Raw genomic sequence first — 19,411 nt, 5'->3', positions numbered from 1 at the left:
AAAAAGAAATGTGATTACCTATTGTATTGAGATAACCCACTGTCCTAGGTATTTTTTTTTTCTTTTTTTTTTTAAGGGAGGGGGATTAGGGAAGGGTGGAGGGCAGCTGGCCAGTATAGGGGCCTGAACCTATAAGGCTGAGCTCTAACCAGCTGAGCCAACCAGCCAGCCTTTTAGTTTTTCTTAAGACAAGTGACCTACTGAAGTTTGTTACCAACATTTTTATTAGCTTAGAAGCACAGAACTTTCTTTATTAGAACATCTATCTAATGTCTTCATACATGAATGATTCATTATTTATTTCTCCAACATCTTCACTTTCATTGCATCTCCAACATTTTTCTTCCATGTGGACTTTTTTTTTCCCCACAGAACTCGACGTGGGAGGACCTTAAGATATCATTAGTCAGCGGTTTTCAGCCTTTCTCTGTCATGACTGCTGAACACTGGGCCATGTGCCACAGAAATCCAGAAGCATCTGCCAAAATTTTGTGTATTTTACACACAAAATCTTAATAAAAGCAGAGCCCGGAGTGGAGAACCTGGAACTGTGCCTCCTTTTGAGGCTATACTCATCTTCCCTTCAGCATCAGTAGGACACCAGGGAGAATCATAGTTCTCCTTAGAAAAACCATGGAAAGTCTAAACTTGCATAATTAAACCCAGATGTGTTTTCTGTGTTGACTCATATTTCTTTGGCAGGAAACCCTTCTCTTCCTCTGGGCTTTTTAAAAGCATTTACTGAGCACATGCACAATCTATATGAGCAGCATGCAGAACATGCTGAGAGAACACAAGAAAGTAAGAGCTACGTGCACAATCTATATGAGCAGCATGCAGAACATGCTGAGAGAACACAAGAAAGGAAGAGCTACGGCCTCATAACGCCCCTACCCCACCAGCTAAACAGATCTCATATCTGATGTATAATCTCCCTCCCGGGAGTGACCTTTTTTTTCCCCTTTCCTATCCTGCACTTCTCTGCTGCTCACCCTTCCACTCATGCCACTGCACTCATGCCACTGCACCGATTCTCTCCTGGTTTAAGATTTAGGCAGTGTACCACTGCATTTCCCCCCTACCTTCTCATGCTTCAAGAACTACTATACTTTGGATGCATCATTGTCTCTTTTAAGTGAATGACCTTTTGATTCCCATTTTTCTCCTAATTCTGTTGTGTATGAACTGTATATTGGACATCTCCCTCTGGGGTCACCTGCTATGACAGAAAGTCTAGTACTGTGATCTCTCCTCTTCTCCCTCCACTGGTATTGCTTTTCAATGTCCCATTATGTTCAATGTCCTCACTAAGCATGTAGTTCTCCAAACTTCAAATTTTCAAATTATCTTTAACTCCTTTCTTTACCTCATCATTTATATCCAAGACTTATAACAACAATTTTGTAACAACACACTTCTTATCTGATTTTCTGGAAGCTATTCAAATGTAGTTCAGTTGACCATACTTTTGAGGCAAGCAGGGACTATGTCTGTTGATTCATCACTGCCTGGGGGCACAGTGACTGGCACAGAATAGGTGCCTAATAAGCCTGCTGAATGGCTGAATAATTTAATGGGGTAAAAATACGCAATGCTTACTGTGGCATAAAAACCACAAGCAAATTACCTAGTAATAAAGGAACGTGTTACTACATTTAGGTATATTTATAAGATATTATAGTATAATTAAAATAATATTTTCAAGTATATATTAATGGCTCGGAAATTGCTCCCTATTTAATATTAAAGAGAAGATGAATACAAAACCATAAATTTAATGTCGACTCAATTGTGAAAAACTAGAAAAGAAAATACAAAAATGTTTAACACTGGTTATTTCTGAGTGGTGATTTTTATTTATGCTCATACTATTTTTTAATTGTTCTTTTTTTTACTTACATAAACTTAATAGTCTGAAAAAGATCTGGCAATATGTAAGTGACTATGCCTATCAATGAGGTTTGAAGGAGATTAAGTGGTAATAAGTGAAATTAAGTGGCATTTGTTCCAGAGTGGGAGGTATTAAATCTATTACCTCTACTTCGCTTTTCTAAATTGACCTAAAAATTGTTGCTTAACATTTTCAATATTCTTCATCCCAACATGCATTACTTAGATCTCTACTTCTATCAGTCTTTATACAGTTGAGTTTATCATTTTATCATACTAATTTTGCTAATATGCCATTTTAACATTACTCTCTTATTAAAAAAAATTATAACATCTCCTAAAGGTATGTCTTGCCTGCCTGCCATGATTGTCATGGTCATTTTCTCCAGGGCTGACACTGCGACACACAATTCCTTTACATCTCTATTGTACCTAGCGCTGCAGAGTAAATGCCGAAATAGTATGACAAAAATGATCTAAAGCAAGTCTAATGATGGTAGTGATGATACAGATCTGTGACACCAATATTCCATCCTAAGAATGTGGCTGCTACAACCACTTGGATGGTAATGACCACCAAAGGAGGTAATATCAGCTTTCCCTTGCTTTCTATAAAGCTGCCCTGGCCAACTATGAAACCTCAGGATGATGCTTCCAATTCTCAGACTCTGGAAACAGAGCCAAGATAGGGAAAGAAGAACAGGGACTGGGTTTCTGCAGACTGTTTCTCTCCAGTCATTTCAATGCAAAGCACAGAGGCTTAAAGAAGGCTCTGACTCAAAAGCCAGGATGAGTAGAAGCTTTCAAAGTTGCAAGTGCCTCTTTTCACACATCCTCATTCAGACAGACAGACACACACACATACATTTAAATTCTGAACAACATATACATTGATGAATAAGAATATTTTAACAACTGTACCAATCAAATAAGACCCCGGAGACAGGGAAGAGTGATATCTTCAGGGCTGTCAACATTCAAAGACAGGCCATTCACCCCCAGGGGGCCTGAGACTAAGGCAGGAGCCACAGGCCACACTGCCCACCACTGTTGGTAAACAGGTCGACCACAGAGCCAGAACATAAAGCACCAGAACCAAAAGCCCCCGGGACCCTGAGATGCCCCTTGACCCCCCAACAACATCTTAGAATGTACTTATTAGACAGAGTGTTTCTATGGGGTGTGTAACTTGTCTATGTCCTTCACCAAGTTTCTGCTTAGATTTTCTAATTCATTTTTAAGAGTCCTTTTTCCATTAAGGATGTTAATCTTTGTGTTAAATTTGTTCCCTATCAATTGACATTAAAATTAAAAAAATAAAAATAAAAAAAAGCTTAGGTAGAAGTTTTGAGGTTCAAATAGATATGTTTGATTATTTTGTTTTGGGTTTCACATCTTAAGAAAGCACCAAGGAACTTGCTTTATAAAGTATATAGAGACAGAATTAGTGATTTAGTAGCTCTATAGGTGTGCAGTCGAGCTAGGCACCTATAATTAACAACAATTTATTGCATGTTATCAAATGGCTGGAAGAGAGGAGCTTTAAATGTTCTCATCACAAAGAAACGATATATTTTTACGGTGATGAATTTGCTAACTACCCTGAGTTGATCACCATACATTGTATACATGTACTGCAGTATAACTGTGCACCACAAATATGTATAATCAATATGTTTCAATAAAAATTTAAATTAAAAAAAAAATTCAAAGACAGAGAGAACAAGAATAACCCCGAAAAACAGAATCATGCCAGCCCCTCTGTCATGACTGCTGCACATTGGGCCATGAGCCACACAAACCCAGAAGCATCTGCCAAAGGTTTCAGACAGCTGTGCAGTACTCTCTGCCATTTGTTCAGCTGTTTTGAAATGAGAGAGACATATATTCCCAGGTTTCCACCAAGCAGACTTCTTTGTCAATTCAGAACAATGTGATTGGAATACAAATTCTTTTATTAGTTATGATTTTGTCACTCTGAATATATATTAACCTGGATGAATGCATCTGCTGCTTATTTTTGCAATGAGTGGAGGTGAATTGAATACATCATGCCATATTAAAAAATGGATAATGCTGAAGACATACAAATAAATCACTCTTTCCACCTAAGAGCAGAGTTGCTACATGGAGAAATAAGTGCCTCCTCACCTGGCAATTCAAATGTCTTAAATATAATTTGTCAACATTGCATCACTTTCCTTCCTTGCATATGAGCATCACAATTTCAAGAAAAATGATTTAATAGTGAAAACACAGACTGCAGCACAGCCAGCTCACCTTACATATATGAACATGGTTATTATTTTCTGGAAATGAATTCATTGGACTTGTTAAAAATGTAAGCTGCTCCCTTCCACCAAAGGAGGGAAAAAGGAAAAAAGGAAAAGAAAACCTTCAAAAAAAAAATTATAAAGGCTTTTACTGACTGTTATTTGTTGCCTTTCACATCTTTTTTTCTGGAGACTCACCGTGTGGGAGCTAATTATATTAGTTATCTTGGGTAACAAGCTATTAATTTAGTGCTTCAAAATTATCTATCACCTTTCTATATATGGTTCACAGGCAAATGAATGGCCTTAATCCCTGTATTAATATGCAAAACAAACCAAATAAACTCATGTTTCATGACTTTCCAAAGTTGATTATCTCCTTGGCAATGCTTTATCAGAGTCCAGATATACAACTGCCACTTTAGTAAAGAGTCTCTGGTAGTTTATATTAGAAGCCCATTAAAGTGGATTTAATATTATTTAATAATCATTCCTCTTCAGGCCAGACATAAAAGGTCACTAAGGAAAAGCATTTTTTCAAAGTGATTCAGCCATACTGGGTTTGTAAAATTTCCTCTTCCAATGATCACCCCAGTCCTGAGAGAGTTTGCTTGTTTAATGGGATATATACCTAGCATTTGCAAATTTAAACAATTCAGTGGAGAAAATAAAGTATTTAAGATGATAACATTTAATGTCAAAAGAAGTTTATAGATTCCTCTTTTACTGGTTTTGTCTAATTCTTCAGGGCAAAACATAACATTTAATTCTAAAGCAGCAATTTTATAAAGATGATGATCTTTATCTCCCAATTATCAAAGGACATTTTACTTGTAAAAAGCATTACACATGTAAAATAACTACAGTAAATAAGAGTTACAGCCATCAATCATGATAGTCATCTGCATTTAACGGTCTCTGTGCTCTAACAAGAGCAAACAGTAGTTTAGCGTACTGGTAACTCCATGGGAAATTTATGATATATTTCTCTTACTTATTAATAGCTCAAAGGTCTCTGAATATCCATAAAATTAGGAAACTATTGCCATAAAATTAAGTAATAATAGCAAAATCTCCATACAGGAAGTAATCCACTGAGATATTATCCATTGGAAATTACTCACATTATATAAATATTTCATATAAAAACTTTGACTAAACTATATCAGTAAATTATGCCTTTATAAAACTCATTTTGTGGTTCTATTGCTATATACCGTACTTCATTTATATAACCATTTCCTTTCCTTTTAAATTCATCCTGAAATAATGTGTAAGTAGAGATAGCGCTTTCTACATAATTCCTTTTTGAAGTTTTCTGATTTCAAATATAGTAAATTATTTTAGCATAAAACAAATTAGTAATTTGACAAGTAATCTGACAATCTGACAGCTATCAGAGAGTGAAAAATTAAGTGGAATCTAAAGTATAGAAAATTATTCTCGGAATATAATTTAGTGGTATTATTATTATTATACTTAAGCTTTAAATAAATTAAAAAGCTAAATATTTGGAAATATGCTTTAGCATAAATATCTATATGATGCAAACCATAGCCCATTAAAATTCTCTCTCCTGCTATTTTTTGCAATGACAAAATATATGGAAAAATGTATATTTTTAATAAAATAATTGTATAAAAGCTATTTGAAATAACTGAATGAAAATAAAGGCTGAGTAGAAAAAAGGAAAAAATACGTTTATAAAAACTGTACACTTATGGTAAGGGCCATAAAATATGAATAATTTATTCTTGGGTGGGAAAGCTCAGTTCTATATTATTTCTGTAGGCTCAGTACAATCCTAATGAAGTCAATAAGAGATTTTCTTGAGAACAGGGAAAAGGAAAGATTTCATGAATTTAGATGAAGGAATGGATGTATAAGAATAGTCAATAAATTTATGAAAATTAAATTTTGCTGAATTAAGGACTTTCAATTCTAATAATTATTCTTAATAGGACAACTGTGCGATGGATGTTTATGGTAGCACTTTATTGTGAAAAGCTGTAAACAAACTATCAGTGTTAGGTTGGTTGAGTACATCATGTCTCATCCATACAATAAAACACTCCTCTGTCATTAAGAATGATGATAGATTTCTGAATTTATTCTTCAATAAAAGGTGTTAATTACATATTGTTAAGTGAAAATAGAGAGTTACAAAATAGTATACAAGTATACAAAATAGTATACTATTGTATACAATAGTATACAATATGGTTTAATTTTTTTAACATATACAGAAAAAAAATCTATGGATATATATCGAAATATTAAATGTGGTTTTCTCTTGGTAGTAGGACAAAGAGTGACTTTTCAGCTTTTATAATTTTTGACTTTGTAGGAATTTTCCATTATAAAGATGCATTATTTTTATAATCATAAGAAATCATTTGAACATTTGTGTGTGGAAATGTGTAGACATCAAATAAAATAAAAGTGAAAAGAAGTAGATACAGACAGCTTCTGAGGAAAAAACAACACTTAGAAGAGGGTTTCTATGTTGGAGGCGTTGCTGCTTATCCATTTGCTGTTAGTGTGCAGAGACTCACTGGGACACAGGATACTGCATGCAGGGAACACCTGTGCTTTAATTTCCTAGTTTCCAGTCTCCTTTTCTTATCTTTTTATTGTTGACATCAAGGGGAACACAATAGTGATGAAATCTCAGTTTATATCACTACTACCTACTGCAGTTCTTATTAAGGTGAAGCTATAAATTAATGCTGTATTTGCTTAACTAAAAGTAATAACCCAGTAAGTACATCTGTTGATGTGAGCCATACTAAAATCTACTTCACTGATTTCTTATAGGAATTTTACTAAAGAAGAAAAAATGTATGGTAATGTTAGCTACTATAATGTATATAATTTGAATCCTTTTAATGAAAACCTTAATTTGCCTAGTTCTATTTCCATGTTTTAAATAACAGGTTGAAATAAATATTATCTAAAGTGAAAATTCTACTAAATAAAAATATTTGGCATAAAAACAATGTAATAAAAAAGCAACTTTAATTTATGGAGTATTTACTATGCGCCAAGCATAGTTCTAAAAGTACTTTATGTGTATTCCGTCAATTATTCCACAAAGCAACCAATGGGATAGGTGCTATTACCATGCCTCATTTCATTTATGAGAAAACAAAGGCTCAGGGAGCTAATAAGTCCTTTGCCCAAGGTCACATAGCTAGAAAGTGACAGAGCAGGGTGCTAAACCCAGATCACTTAGTTTTTGCAAACTAAAAAATTTAAATAAGCTTTTAATTTTAGAATAGTTTTAGATTTATAGCAAAGTTGCAAAACATAATACAGAGAGTTCATATATACCCTTCACCAGTTTTCCCTTTTGCTAAAATCTTACATTATGTGGTACATTTGTCACAACTAAGGAATTCACATTGTACATTGAGTTAAACACCACACTTTACTTGAGTTTCCCTAGTTTTTCCCTAATGTGCCTTTTCTGTTCCAGGATTATATTCAGAAGGCCAAATTACATTGAGTTGTTGTTAGGCCTCCCTAGCCTCCTCTGGGTTGTGACAGTTTCTCAGACTTTCCTTGTTTTTTGTAATCTTGACAGTCAGGTATTTTGTAGAATGTCCCCAAATTTGGGTCTTTGTGATATGTTTTTCATGATTAGACTAAGATTATGGTTTTGGGAGGAAGATCGCAGGGGTGAAGTGCCATTCTAAATACATAATATCAAGAGCACATGACTTATGTTTCATGACGCTGAACTTTGAGACCTGGCCAGGTACTGTTGGCCTGGTGTCTCCATTGTAAAGTCACCACCCTCCCCTGTGTCCATCACTCTCCACGCTCCACTCTATGGAAGAAGGTTACCAATCAAAGCCCACTGTTGGGGGGGGGGCAGGGAGTTAAATTCCACCCACATGAAGGGGGTGGATGGCTATCTATATAAATTATTTGGTATTCTTCTGTCAGAGTCCTTATTTTTAACCCATTACTCTATATTGCCTCTCAGTCCTACTCTTTCCTATAATTTTGGCATAGTATTCATGTACACTAGTTTAAAAACACAATTCCTAACTAGTTTACTACTTTTTCAAAGGTCCAAAAATATGTTAAAACTAAGCGACAACAGATATATTTGTTTTAAAGTATTTTCCATTGACTACTGTAGAATTTGTCACTAAGTGACTAATTAGAAACCAATGTTTCTAAGAAGCACTCCAGAAAGAACTTACCAGAAATATTCGTTCAAGTTGATCCTGAATGTCTTTCATTCCTGGAAAAGCAGCAACTCCTTGGATCATTTCAACAAAGATGCAACCGACTCCCCTAAAGAGAGAAGGAATCATTATAAAAATTTCCATACATTCTGCTTAGAAAACTAAATTTGGAATTAGAACATCACTTCCTATATGTAGGAGAAGCAATGAATAAATAACATTCTTTTTTTAATTGCAACGTAACTGATTGTACATATTTGTGGGGTACAGAGTTGAGTATTAGTATTTATATACAATATGTGATGATCAAATCAGGATAGTTTGCATATTCATCATTACAAAATGTACTCATTCTTTGTGGACATTAAACAATTTCTCCCTTACCTCCCTTTTTCTCATCCTTTCTCCCCTCTAATTATCCATAGTTCTGTTCTCTCCTGAAAGTTCAATGTATTATTGTTTGTTGTTTCTTTCTTCTCTTTCTCTCTCTCTCTTCATTTTTTAGCTCCCACTTATGAGTGAGGAATGCAGTATTTCTCTTTTTGTGCCTGGCTTATTTCATTTCACATAGTTTTATCCAAGTTCATCCATGTTGTTGTGAATGGCAGAATTTCATTCTTTCTTATGGCTGAGTATTACTCCATTGTGTTTATACACCACATTTTCTTTATCCAGTCATCCGTCGATGGACATTTAGGTTGGTTCCATGTGTTGGCTATTGTAAATAAAGCTGTGATAAACGTGGGAGTGCAGGCTTCCCTTCAATATGATGATCTCCATCATGAACAGGACAAGGATGCCCACTCTTACCACTCCTATTTAACATAGTATTGGAAGTGCTAGCCAGAACAATCAGGCAAGAGAAAGAAATAAAGGGCATCCAAATTGGAAAAGATAAATTCAAAATGTCCCTGTTTGCAGATGACATGACCCTATATATAGGAAAACATAAAGACTCTACCAAAAAACTCCTAGAGCTGATAAACGAATTCAGTAAAGTTGCAGGGAACAAACTCAATATACTGAAATCAGTTGCATTTTTTATACTCCAGCAACAAACTAGCAGAAAAAGAAACCAAGAAAGCAAGACCATTTTCAATAGCCACCAAAAAAAATAAAATACTTAGGAATAAATTTAACCAAGGAAAGAAAGATCTCTATGACAAGAACTATAAAACACTGCCAAAAGAAATTAAAGAGGACACAAAAAGATGTAAAGACATTTCATGTTCATAGGTTGGAAGAATTGTCATGAAAATGTCCACATTACCCAAAGCAATCTACAGATTCAACGTAATTCCCATCAAAATACCAATGACATTCTTCACAGAAATAGAAAAAACAACCATAACATTCAATAGAACCATGAAAGACCCCAAATAGCCAAAGCAATCCTGAGCAAAAATTATAAAGCTGGAGGCATTATGGTACCTGACTTCAAATTATACTACAAAGCTACAGTAACCAAAACAGCATGGTACTAGCACAAAAACAGACACACAGACCAATGGAACAGAATAGAGAACCAAGGAATCAATCCACCTACTTACAGCCAACTTATCTTTGACAAATTTACCAAGAATATACGTTGGAGAAAGGACAGCCCCTTCAATAAATGATGCCAGGAAAACTGGATATTCATGTGGGTAAATAACATTCTATATCTATATCTAGATCTCATAACTTTCCTTGGAGGGACACTAAATAGATGCAACTATACTGGACTCAGAAAACAGTGGAAACCAATAAAATAGTGAATCACAGTGGCTCCCTTTACTTATGGGATACAGTTGAGAAAGTCCTTAGCCAGATATAAAAAAGCCTCTAAAATCCTGTTCTAACATCCTATCCCAAATGTATTTCACAAACTCAATAATGTATTGTAGTCTCCAGCTGTTGAGTGGGTCTCAATCTTCTCTGCATGAGAATCATGTAGGGAACTTTTAAAAACTGAAAATGCTCTGACTACAAACCCCAAAGATTCTGTTTCAATCAGCCTAAGATGGAGGCCAGGCATTGATGCAGGCTGCCCAGATGATTCTGGGCAGCTACACTGAAGGTCAGTGAGCCAGACTGGTCTACCGAAGTGCCAAGCATAAACCTATATAACTTGGCTCCCATTGTTTCACTCTCTAGAATACCCTCTTTCTTCACCTATTTTCTCTTGGTATGTAAGTCCAACTCAACCTCTAGAATCCTCTTTAAATGCCATCTCCTCCACAAACCTTCCAGCAGACAACACAGCTCCCCTTATAAGCTTACTGATTAAGCCCTTAGTATTAATCAGCCATCTACTATGCTCAACCTCCTCTCCTAGATTATCCTTTTATGCTCACAGTTCCTACCTAGCAAGGCAGTCCAGCATATCAGAGCTTCCAGATCACAGTAGCCCGCACCTAACCCAACAGGAACAACCAATCCACAGAATGGACAGAGAACCAATTAAATACTTGTGCTGGAACACTGGAGAACAAGTTACTTGGGTGCAGGATAGTAAGAAACTAGCATATGTAAATGGGATAACTCACAATAAAGGCAGAAAGTTAGCATGAATGGCCACACATTCCTGCAGATGAAGTCCCCTAAAGTAACCAGCTGCCTGGTTCTTGCTTTCTAGAAGCCTGGATATTAGGATGATTCAGTGTTTTTTTCTAGATCTCTCTACTTCCTGGCAATTCTTCAGATTTTCTTTTTAAATTACTCTACCTTAAGTGGGTTTATGTTTCTTGCAAGTATCCTAATAAAAGCATGAACATATTGTGATGCTTGTTCAATTGCTGCACTAATATTCAATTTAGGACAAGCAATCTTTGTGTCTTTAACTTATTTCAGAAACCTAGGGGTTAAGGACAAGTAATCTACCTCCTTATAGATGCTCCAGTTATTATCACAGTTGTATGTAAGAAATTTTTTGAATTAAATAAGTAGTACATTTGCAGAAATCTCTTCCCTTTTATACCACATAATTTCTATTGAAATTAAACACCAAATAGCATATACTATCAAAATGACTAAAAACAAACAAATGCTACTTTATATCAAAAAATCATTTCATTTAAGCAGTAAAAAATTAATTTCAAAACAGTGTTCTGGACAGAAGAGTTTTAAGTTGTTTTCATTTTAGATTAGAGACACAACACAGGTATAGAGAACATTATTTCATTGGCATATCAAAATGCAATGACATGCTTTTAAATATTGGGGCTTCAAGTATCTGGTTAAGTCAATTTCCAAATGTAAAAGAAAAATGTGGTGTATATACACAATGGAATACCACTCAGCCATAAAAACAGAATGAAATTCTGCCATGTGCTACAATATGGATGAACTTTGAGAAAATTATGTTACATGAAATAAGCCAGGCACAGAAAGAGACATACCACATAGCCTCACTCATAAGTGTGAGCTAAAAAAGAGAGAAAGACGGAGGGAAGGAGGGAAAGAGGGAAGGAGGGAAGGAGGGAAGTAGGGAAAGAGGGAAGGAGGGAGGGAGGGAGGGAGAGAGGGAGGGAGGGAGGGAGGGAAAGAAGGAAGGAAGGAAGGAAGGAAGGAAGGAAGGAAGGAAGGAAGGAAGGAAGGAAGGAAGGAAGGAAGGAAGGAAGGAAGGAAGGAAGGGCAATCACAATAATACGGGGTAAGTGAGAAATTGGTTAATGGACACAAAGAATGATTATGTTTTGTAATGATGAATATGCTAATTATCCTGATTTGATCATCACATACCATACACAAGTACTGACAGTCAACTCTGTACCCCACATATACGTATAATCAATTATGTTTAAATTAAAAGAAAAAAGAAAAATAAATTCCAGTATGGTGGTTTTCCAAATTTTTCTTCCAATAATTCTTTTCTAGTCCTACACTTCTATTATCTTCTTATTTACATTTACATAGGATATCTGAATCTTAAATACCTACCTATACCTTCCTTTTCTTAAATTCAGCATATACTTGTACTCTCTATTTTCCACTTTTCAGCCTTCATCTTTCCCATTACTAGCTGCAACTCTGAGTGTGAAGACCTTCACCAGAAGCCACAGCCATTTCCATGATGTACACAGTTATAGCTGGCAGAGGAGGTAACTGTTACACTGTCAGAATTACTTATAGAGTTTCTTTTACCACTATTTGTGCTTTAATCTCTATCATCTCTAAAACATGACACTGGGAATAATTAAAAGATAAATTTATGCTGTAATTCTTTTTAATTAGAATGAAATGCTATGACATTTCTATGGGCTCTTATCTGCTTAGCTGGCTGAGATTGGACTTTCATTTATAATAGATGTTTCTTATGACATCATCTTTTCCCAAGATGCTTAAGGGTATTGTAATGCAGCTGAGAGAATTATATTTAAAGAGATACAACATGGAGAGCATGCCTGGGGTTCTAGGCAGGAGCTGAGGGCAGCCCCTTCCACCCAGAAGCAAGCAAGAAAAAGAGCACATCCAGGGTCATAGGCAAGAGCCAAGGGCAGCCCCCTCTGCCTGAAAGCAGGCAGGAACAGAGCACCCCCAGGGTCCTAGGCAGGAGCACACTGGAAGCAGGCAAGGAGCATGCCAAAAACACCAATTCTGTGCTGTGGCCCACCACAGCCACTGCCACAGCCACAGCTGCCACAAAAGTGGCTCAATGCCACAACAGTAGCTACAGCCACTGTGTAGGTGACCTGTCAGACACTCAACTGCATTGACACAAGGGGAGTCACTAGTGGAGACCAGAAAAAGAAGAGGACATCTCTCTCCTCAAAGCCCACTCCATAGTAATAGAAGAAGCAACTGCTCTACCACATGACCAGACATCAATGTAGAGATACTAGAAATACAAAAACCCAAGAAAATATAACACCACCAAAAGAATACAGTAATTCTCAAACACCAGACCCTCTAGAGCAGGAAACCCTTGAAATGACTGAATAGGAATTCTGAGCAACAATCTTAAGGAAACTCAGTGAGATATGAGAAGACTCAGTTAGACAACATAATGAAATGAGAAAAAAAAATCCAGGATATGAAGGAGGAAATTTACAAAGAGTTTAATGTCTTAAAAAAGAATATAACAGAAGTCACAGAACTGAAAGATTCACACAATGAAACAAAAACACAACAGACAGCTTAAGCAGCAAGCCAGAAAAAGCAGAAAAAGAATTACCCAAAGATAGTCTTTTAGAAATAACCCAGGTGGACAAAAAAAAAAAAAAAGGAAAACAAATTTTAAAAAATGAAGAAAATCTAAGACATCTAGCAAACAACCGTAAGCACAGAAACATCAAATCATGGGTGTTCCAGAGGGGAGGAGAAAGGAAAAGGCATGGAAAACCTATTCAACAAAATAATAATGGAAAACTTCCCAGATATAGGGAGAGACACAGACCTTCAGATCCAGGAGGCTCAAAGATCCCCAAACAGATTGAATCCAAAAAGATCCTCTCCAAGACACATTGTAGTCGAACTGGCAAAGCTCAAAGACAAAGAGAGAATCTTAAAAGAAGCAAGAGAAAAGCATCAAGTTACCTTTAAGGGAGGCCCCATCAGACTAACAGCAGACTTCTCAACAGAAACTCTACATGCCAGAAGAAAATGGGATGATACATTCAAAATACTAAAAGAAAAAAACTGCCAGCCAAGAATACTACACCCAGCAAGGCTGTCCTTCAGAAATAAGGGAAAAATAGTGTATTTTTCAGACAAACAAAAACTATGAGAGTTCACCACCACATGACCAGCCCTACAAGAAATTCTCAAGGAGGTCCTGCATATGGAATCAGAAAAATGATAATCACTACCACAAATACACAAGGCAGAACAAAGCCCACTAGTATAACAAAAATAAAAATGAGAAAGAGAAACTAAATCTTACCACCACAAAAAACAATAATTACAATGTAATACTGCCCCTGCTTTATTTCTGATTTTAGTAATTTCAGGCTTCTCTCTTTTTTTCTTGGTCAGTCTAGATAAAGGATTGCAAATTTTGTTGATCTTTTTAAAGAAGTGACTTTTGGTTCTCTCAATTTTCTCAATTGTTTTTAATTGCCTATTTCATATATTTCTGTTATAATCTTTGTTATTTCCTACTTATATTTGCTTTTGGTTTAGTTTGCTCTTCTTTTCCTATTTCCTTACAGTAGAAGTTTACCTTCCTGATTTGAGATTTTTCTTATTTTTAATATTGGTATTTACAAGTATAAATTTTCTGTAAAGTAAAGAATAAAAATAGAATCAGTGCAAAATACAGAGAGACTCAAACTCTCTTAAGCAAAATCACAGATATATTTAGAGGGAGCACATCACTGATTATTGATATTAGTCCTTCATCTGTTAATATCACAGAAACTTTATATTAACATTAAAAAAAGGGGCCGGCCCCGTGGTGCACTCGGGAGAGTGCGGCGCTTGGGTGCACAGCAGCACTCCCGCCGCAGGTTCGGATCCTATATAGGGATGGCCGGTGCACTCACTGGCTGAGCGCGGTGCGGGCGACACCAAGCCAAGGGTTGTGATCCCCTTACCGGTCACAAAAAAGACAAAAAAAAAAAAAAAAAAGTGTTTGATAGTGTGAATTGTCTAATCTCATTAAGCCTCAGTTGTGTCTACCATATTAACAGGTGTGCTACTGTGTTAATAGATGCTCAATAACTAACTGCTAAGTAGGTGACTGGTTGAAGAGATGAATGTATGAATGAGGGCTTACTGATCTCTTGATGCCATAGTAAAAAGAAAACATACAAATCAAATTAATGGAGAAACTTGATAGGGGAAATATGAGCAGTTATTTGGAAGGTGTACTTCCATGTGGTACAAAAAAAGCTATTGTCTCTTTCTCTTCCTACATAATATATGTGTATATATACACACATATATAATGTATACATATACATATATATTTATGAGTTATGTAGAAAGTGACATTATAGTATATGTACATGTATATATATATATGTAATGTATGCATATGTTGTTACTGTTTTATATGGATTAATATTTGTATAAATATTTAACAATTTAAAAATTAATCTTATTTTTATAACAAAAACTAGAACCTCAAAAAATTACTCTTTAAAATGAGGCAGGATATTTTATCTTGTTAAGGAATAGATTCTAGATATGTTTATCAATATTTATTATCTAGAGCTTCCTATCTATTGTAGCTCATATTCGTAGGTATAAAATATATTAGATCTCTGTCTCCTAGGGTTTATATGAACTCTGATGATTTATTTCATCAAATGGTGACAAAAAGGAACATTTTTATGCTTTTGTAATGTTTTGAATGTTAAGTTTATGATAATGACAACTATTTTTCCTGTTACTCTAAAATTTCTTTCAATTTTTTTGTAAGATAAAAATGAAGCAAATAGACTGGTAGTTGGTTTTTGGTTTCTACCTACACTTTTTTTTTTTCTTGTTGATAGCAAAGAAATTAGAATCTTAGCCATTTTTAATATATATTTTGAGCAAATTACCAAAGATTTTACCATCCAAATATCTTTGCAATAATAATTTCAGGTGTGTGTTTACATAGTTACCTTTGGAATTCTGAGTAGATAGGAGACAGCTGTGCTGTTATCATTCTGTCTGCTCTCCTTGGTTGATAGTGGGCTTTGTGAGCTGCTGTGGCCACAGTATCATGAATTCTTACTCCCTCCCTACTATTTCTACCACATTTACTAATAAAATAAGCTCTCAAAATTAGAAAAGGAAAAGATATACAATGCAGAAGAAAATAAAAAAGTAGAAGTATAAAACATATCAACACATAAATATAGTAGAATTCTTTATTACTGGAGCTGCCTTACTGACAAAGAGCAATTAAAGCCCTTTGATTTAATTTGAAGGGCTATTGCCAGCTCCCCTCCCTCCCTTTTATCCTCCATTAGCCCTGTACTCCCCTGACTAGATGGATTAAATAGACTGCATTGAGTGGGTTACTGAGAAAGAATTCATCCACTTAAGTGCCATACTTATAATATATAATCTTGTATCAGGAAATATCTCCTTTGTTACTTCTTTTAAGAATCTGAATAATTCTGTCATTATGACCCACTTAATCTAAAGTTTTTGAGAATGAGAAATGGTCAAAAGACTAACAAGTAAAGTTGTCATGGATGTAGCATGTTAAAATCCTTATTTTAGGATTAGTCACCTAGTAAGGTAGTATATAAAATACTCACTTGAGCTCACATATCTTTTACTTTTTTAAAACTCAAAATTTACAAATTTAATTGTCTCTGGTATATGAAAGATTTTTGTCATCATAATTCAAAACAAGATTTTAAGCAGAATTGATAATTATTTGTCAGTACATGCAGAGAGAGATGATCTTTTAGGCCTAATGGCTGTACAATTTAACAATTTTTCTTATAAAAAGGAATACAGAGAGTGAGGTCATCAAAATGGCAGAATAGACAAATTCCCACAAGTAACTAATTTACAACTATTAAAAAGCGAAATCTGCCAACCTGGAACCAATGGAGCTGGAGAAAGAAGAGGAGAGACCCACAGAGTTCATGAAGGCATGTGAGGCAACGGTGAGAAGGTGTAGGGATCTTCTGAGCCAGCCTGGCAGAGAATGGGGACTAGCTGTTGAAAAAGCTGGGAAAAGCCACACTGGCACCCTTCAAATAAACCTTCTTGGAGTCTTCAGGGGAGCAGAGGGCTTTGGAGCATACCATACCAGCCCACAGGCTATAAAGACCACTGACAGGATTATCATAGGCCTTCATAGAAGCAGAAGTCCACAATCAACTGGAGAGAAGAGCTGTGCAGAGGCCACTGAGTTATCACCAGGGACATGTACACTGCCTGCCCCATGGGCAGTGGGTGAAATGCTGGAGAATAAGCAGGGGAACAATGGTCACAGCGTGGGCAGCTACTCAGTGGAAACTGGTCAGGGAAATATAAGAGCAGGGGACTAAATCTACAGGAAAGACCCTGTCCGGGGCTGGAAATTCCATATAGCCCAGACCCACAAATGATTAACAATCTTCATAAAAATCATTTCCCAGAAAATCAGCAGCAAATAGCGGTCTCTTCAAATGCCTATGTATCAATGTAAAGATACAAAGGTCAAGAAAGAATAGAGAAATATGTTGTGACCAAGTGAACAAAGCACCAGCAATGGATGCAGATGAACAGCAGATCTGTGAAATGTCTGATACAGAATACAAAACAATCCTCCTAAGGATATTCAGGGAGTCACAAGAAAATACAGATAGAAGATTAAATGACATCTGGAAAATAATTCAGGAGCAGAATAAGAAACTTGACAAAGGGATGAGATCCATTAAAAAAACAGAAATTCAAGAAACAAAGAATACATTATCTGAATTGAAAAACTCAATAGAAAGCTCCAACAGCAGAATTAATCAAATAGAGGAAAGAATCAGTGAGCTGGAAGATAAAACACATGAAATTATCCAACCAGAGGAGTAAAAAGAATGAGAAAAAATAAAACAGAAATACAGCAAATATGGGGCTCCATAAAGTGAACTAACCTCTGCAAAAGCGGCATACCCAAAGGAGAGGACAAAGAAAGATGTAGAAAGCATACTCAATAAAAAAAATGGCTGAAAATTTCCCCGAAACAGAGAAAGATGACAGCATCCAGGTATATGAAGCTCAGAGGTCGCCAGTCAAATCCAATCCAAGGAGAAACATCCCAACGCACATCATACTCAAATGATCAAAAACCAAAGACAGAGAAAGGATACTGAAAGCAGCAAGAGAAAACCAACACATAACATTGAAGAGAGCCCCAGTATGTCTCTCAGCAGACTTCTCAGCAGAAACCCTACAGGCCAGAAGAGAGTGGGATGATACGTTCAGGGTGCTGAAGGGAAAAGATTGTCAGCCGAGAATTCTCTATCCAGCAAAACTAACCTTCAAATATGAAGGAGAAATAAGTCTTTCCCAGGCAAACAAAGCTAAGGGAATTCGTCCACACTAGACCTGCCTTACAAGAAATGCAAGGGAGTTTTTCAATCTGAAAGAAAAGGATGCTAAGGAGCGGCAAGAAAACATTTGAAGGTACATAATTGATTAGTAAAGTAACTCCACAGACCTCAGGATACTCCAGTGTCATAAGGGTGATGAATAAAAACGGCTTATATCTTTAGTCCTTAGTATGAAGACTAAAGGACAAAGCTAAGAAGACAACAACAAATACAACAACCATATAAGTGATAGGCAATATTAAGAGATGTATCTTGAAACAACAAATTGTCAAAAAGAGGGGAGGAAATGACACAGAAGAATAGAGTTGGATCGGTTTTTTTTCTTTTTTCTTAGACATCAAAGTTAAGTTGTTATCAGTCTAAAACAATTTGTTATAACATGGCAAACATAATGCAAAAAACTTAGTAGAGACATACTAAATAGCAAGAAAGCAAAATGTAAAGCTAGAGAAAACCACTCAGCCACAAAGGAAGACAATGAGACCAGAAAAAAGGATTCAAATAACAACCAGAAAAAAAGAAAAATGGCAATGATGAATTCCTCTGTACCAATAATAACCCTAAATGTAAAGAGTTCAAATGTTCCAATTAAAAGACACAGAGTTGCTCGATGGATTATAAAACAAGAATCATTAATATACTGCTTACAAGAAACTCACTTAACCAATAAAGACACACACCTTCTGAAAGTAAAGGGATGAAAAAAGAAATTTCATATTTTTTTTTTTTTTTGGAAACCAAAAAAAAAGCAGTAGTAGCTATACTTAGATAAAATAGATTTCAAGCCAAGGAAAGCAAAAAAAAAAAAAAAAAAAAAAAAAAAAGATGAGGAAGGTCATTATGTAAAGCTAAAGGGATCAATTCAACAAGAGGATATAACAATATATACTACATATATATGCACCCAACTCTGGAGCACCCAGTCATACAAAGCAATTATTATTGGACCTAATGGGAGAGATTGACTCCAACACAATAATAGTTAGGGATTTTAATACCCCACTTTCAGTGAAGGACAGATCGTCTGGACAGAAAATTAAACAGGAAACTTCAGAATTAATCTCTACTATAGGCCAACTTGATCTATCAG

At 35.6% G+C, this 19,411-nt stretch overlaps 1 protein-coding gene across 3 annotated transcripts in view; it reads right to left on the bottom strand.

Moving 5' to 3' along the window:
- The window catches only part of CDK14 (cyclin dependent kinase 14), a 587,775-nt gene that overhangs the window by 201,116 nt on the left and 367,248 nt on the right, over positions 1-19,411 (bottom strand). For all 3 annotated transcript variants that reach the window (XM_063099015.1, XM_063099016.1, XM_063099017.1), the window contains one exon: positions 8,378-8,471. In XM_063099015.1, coding sequence (XP_062955085.1) covers positions 8,378-8,471 — 94 coding nt within the window. The remainder of the gene's footprint in view (positions 1-8,377; positions 8,472-19,411) is intronic.

This window comes from Cynocephalus volans, chromosome 6, assembly GCF_027409185.1.
Source record: "Cynocephalus volans isolate mCynVol1 chromosome 6, mCynVol1.pri, whole genome shotgun sequence".
Classification (NCBI taxonomy): domain Eukaryota; kingdom Metazoa; phylum Chordata; class Mammalia; order Dermoptera; family Cynocephalidae; genus Cynocephalus; species Cynocephalus volans.
Note: the sequence above shows the minus strand (reverse complement) of the source record. Positions and strands in the feature narration are given on the sequence as shown.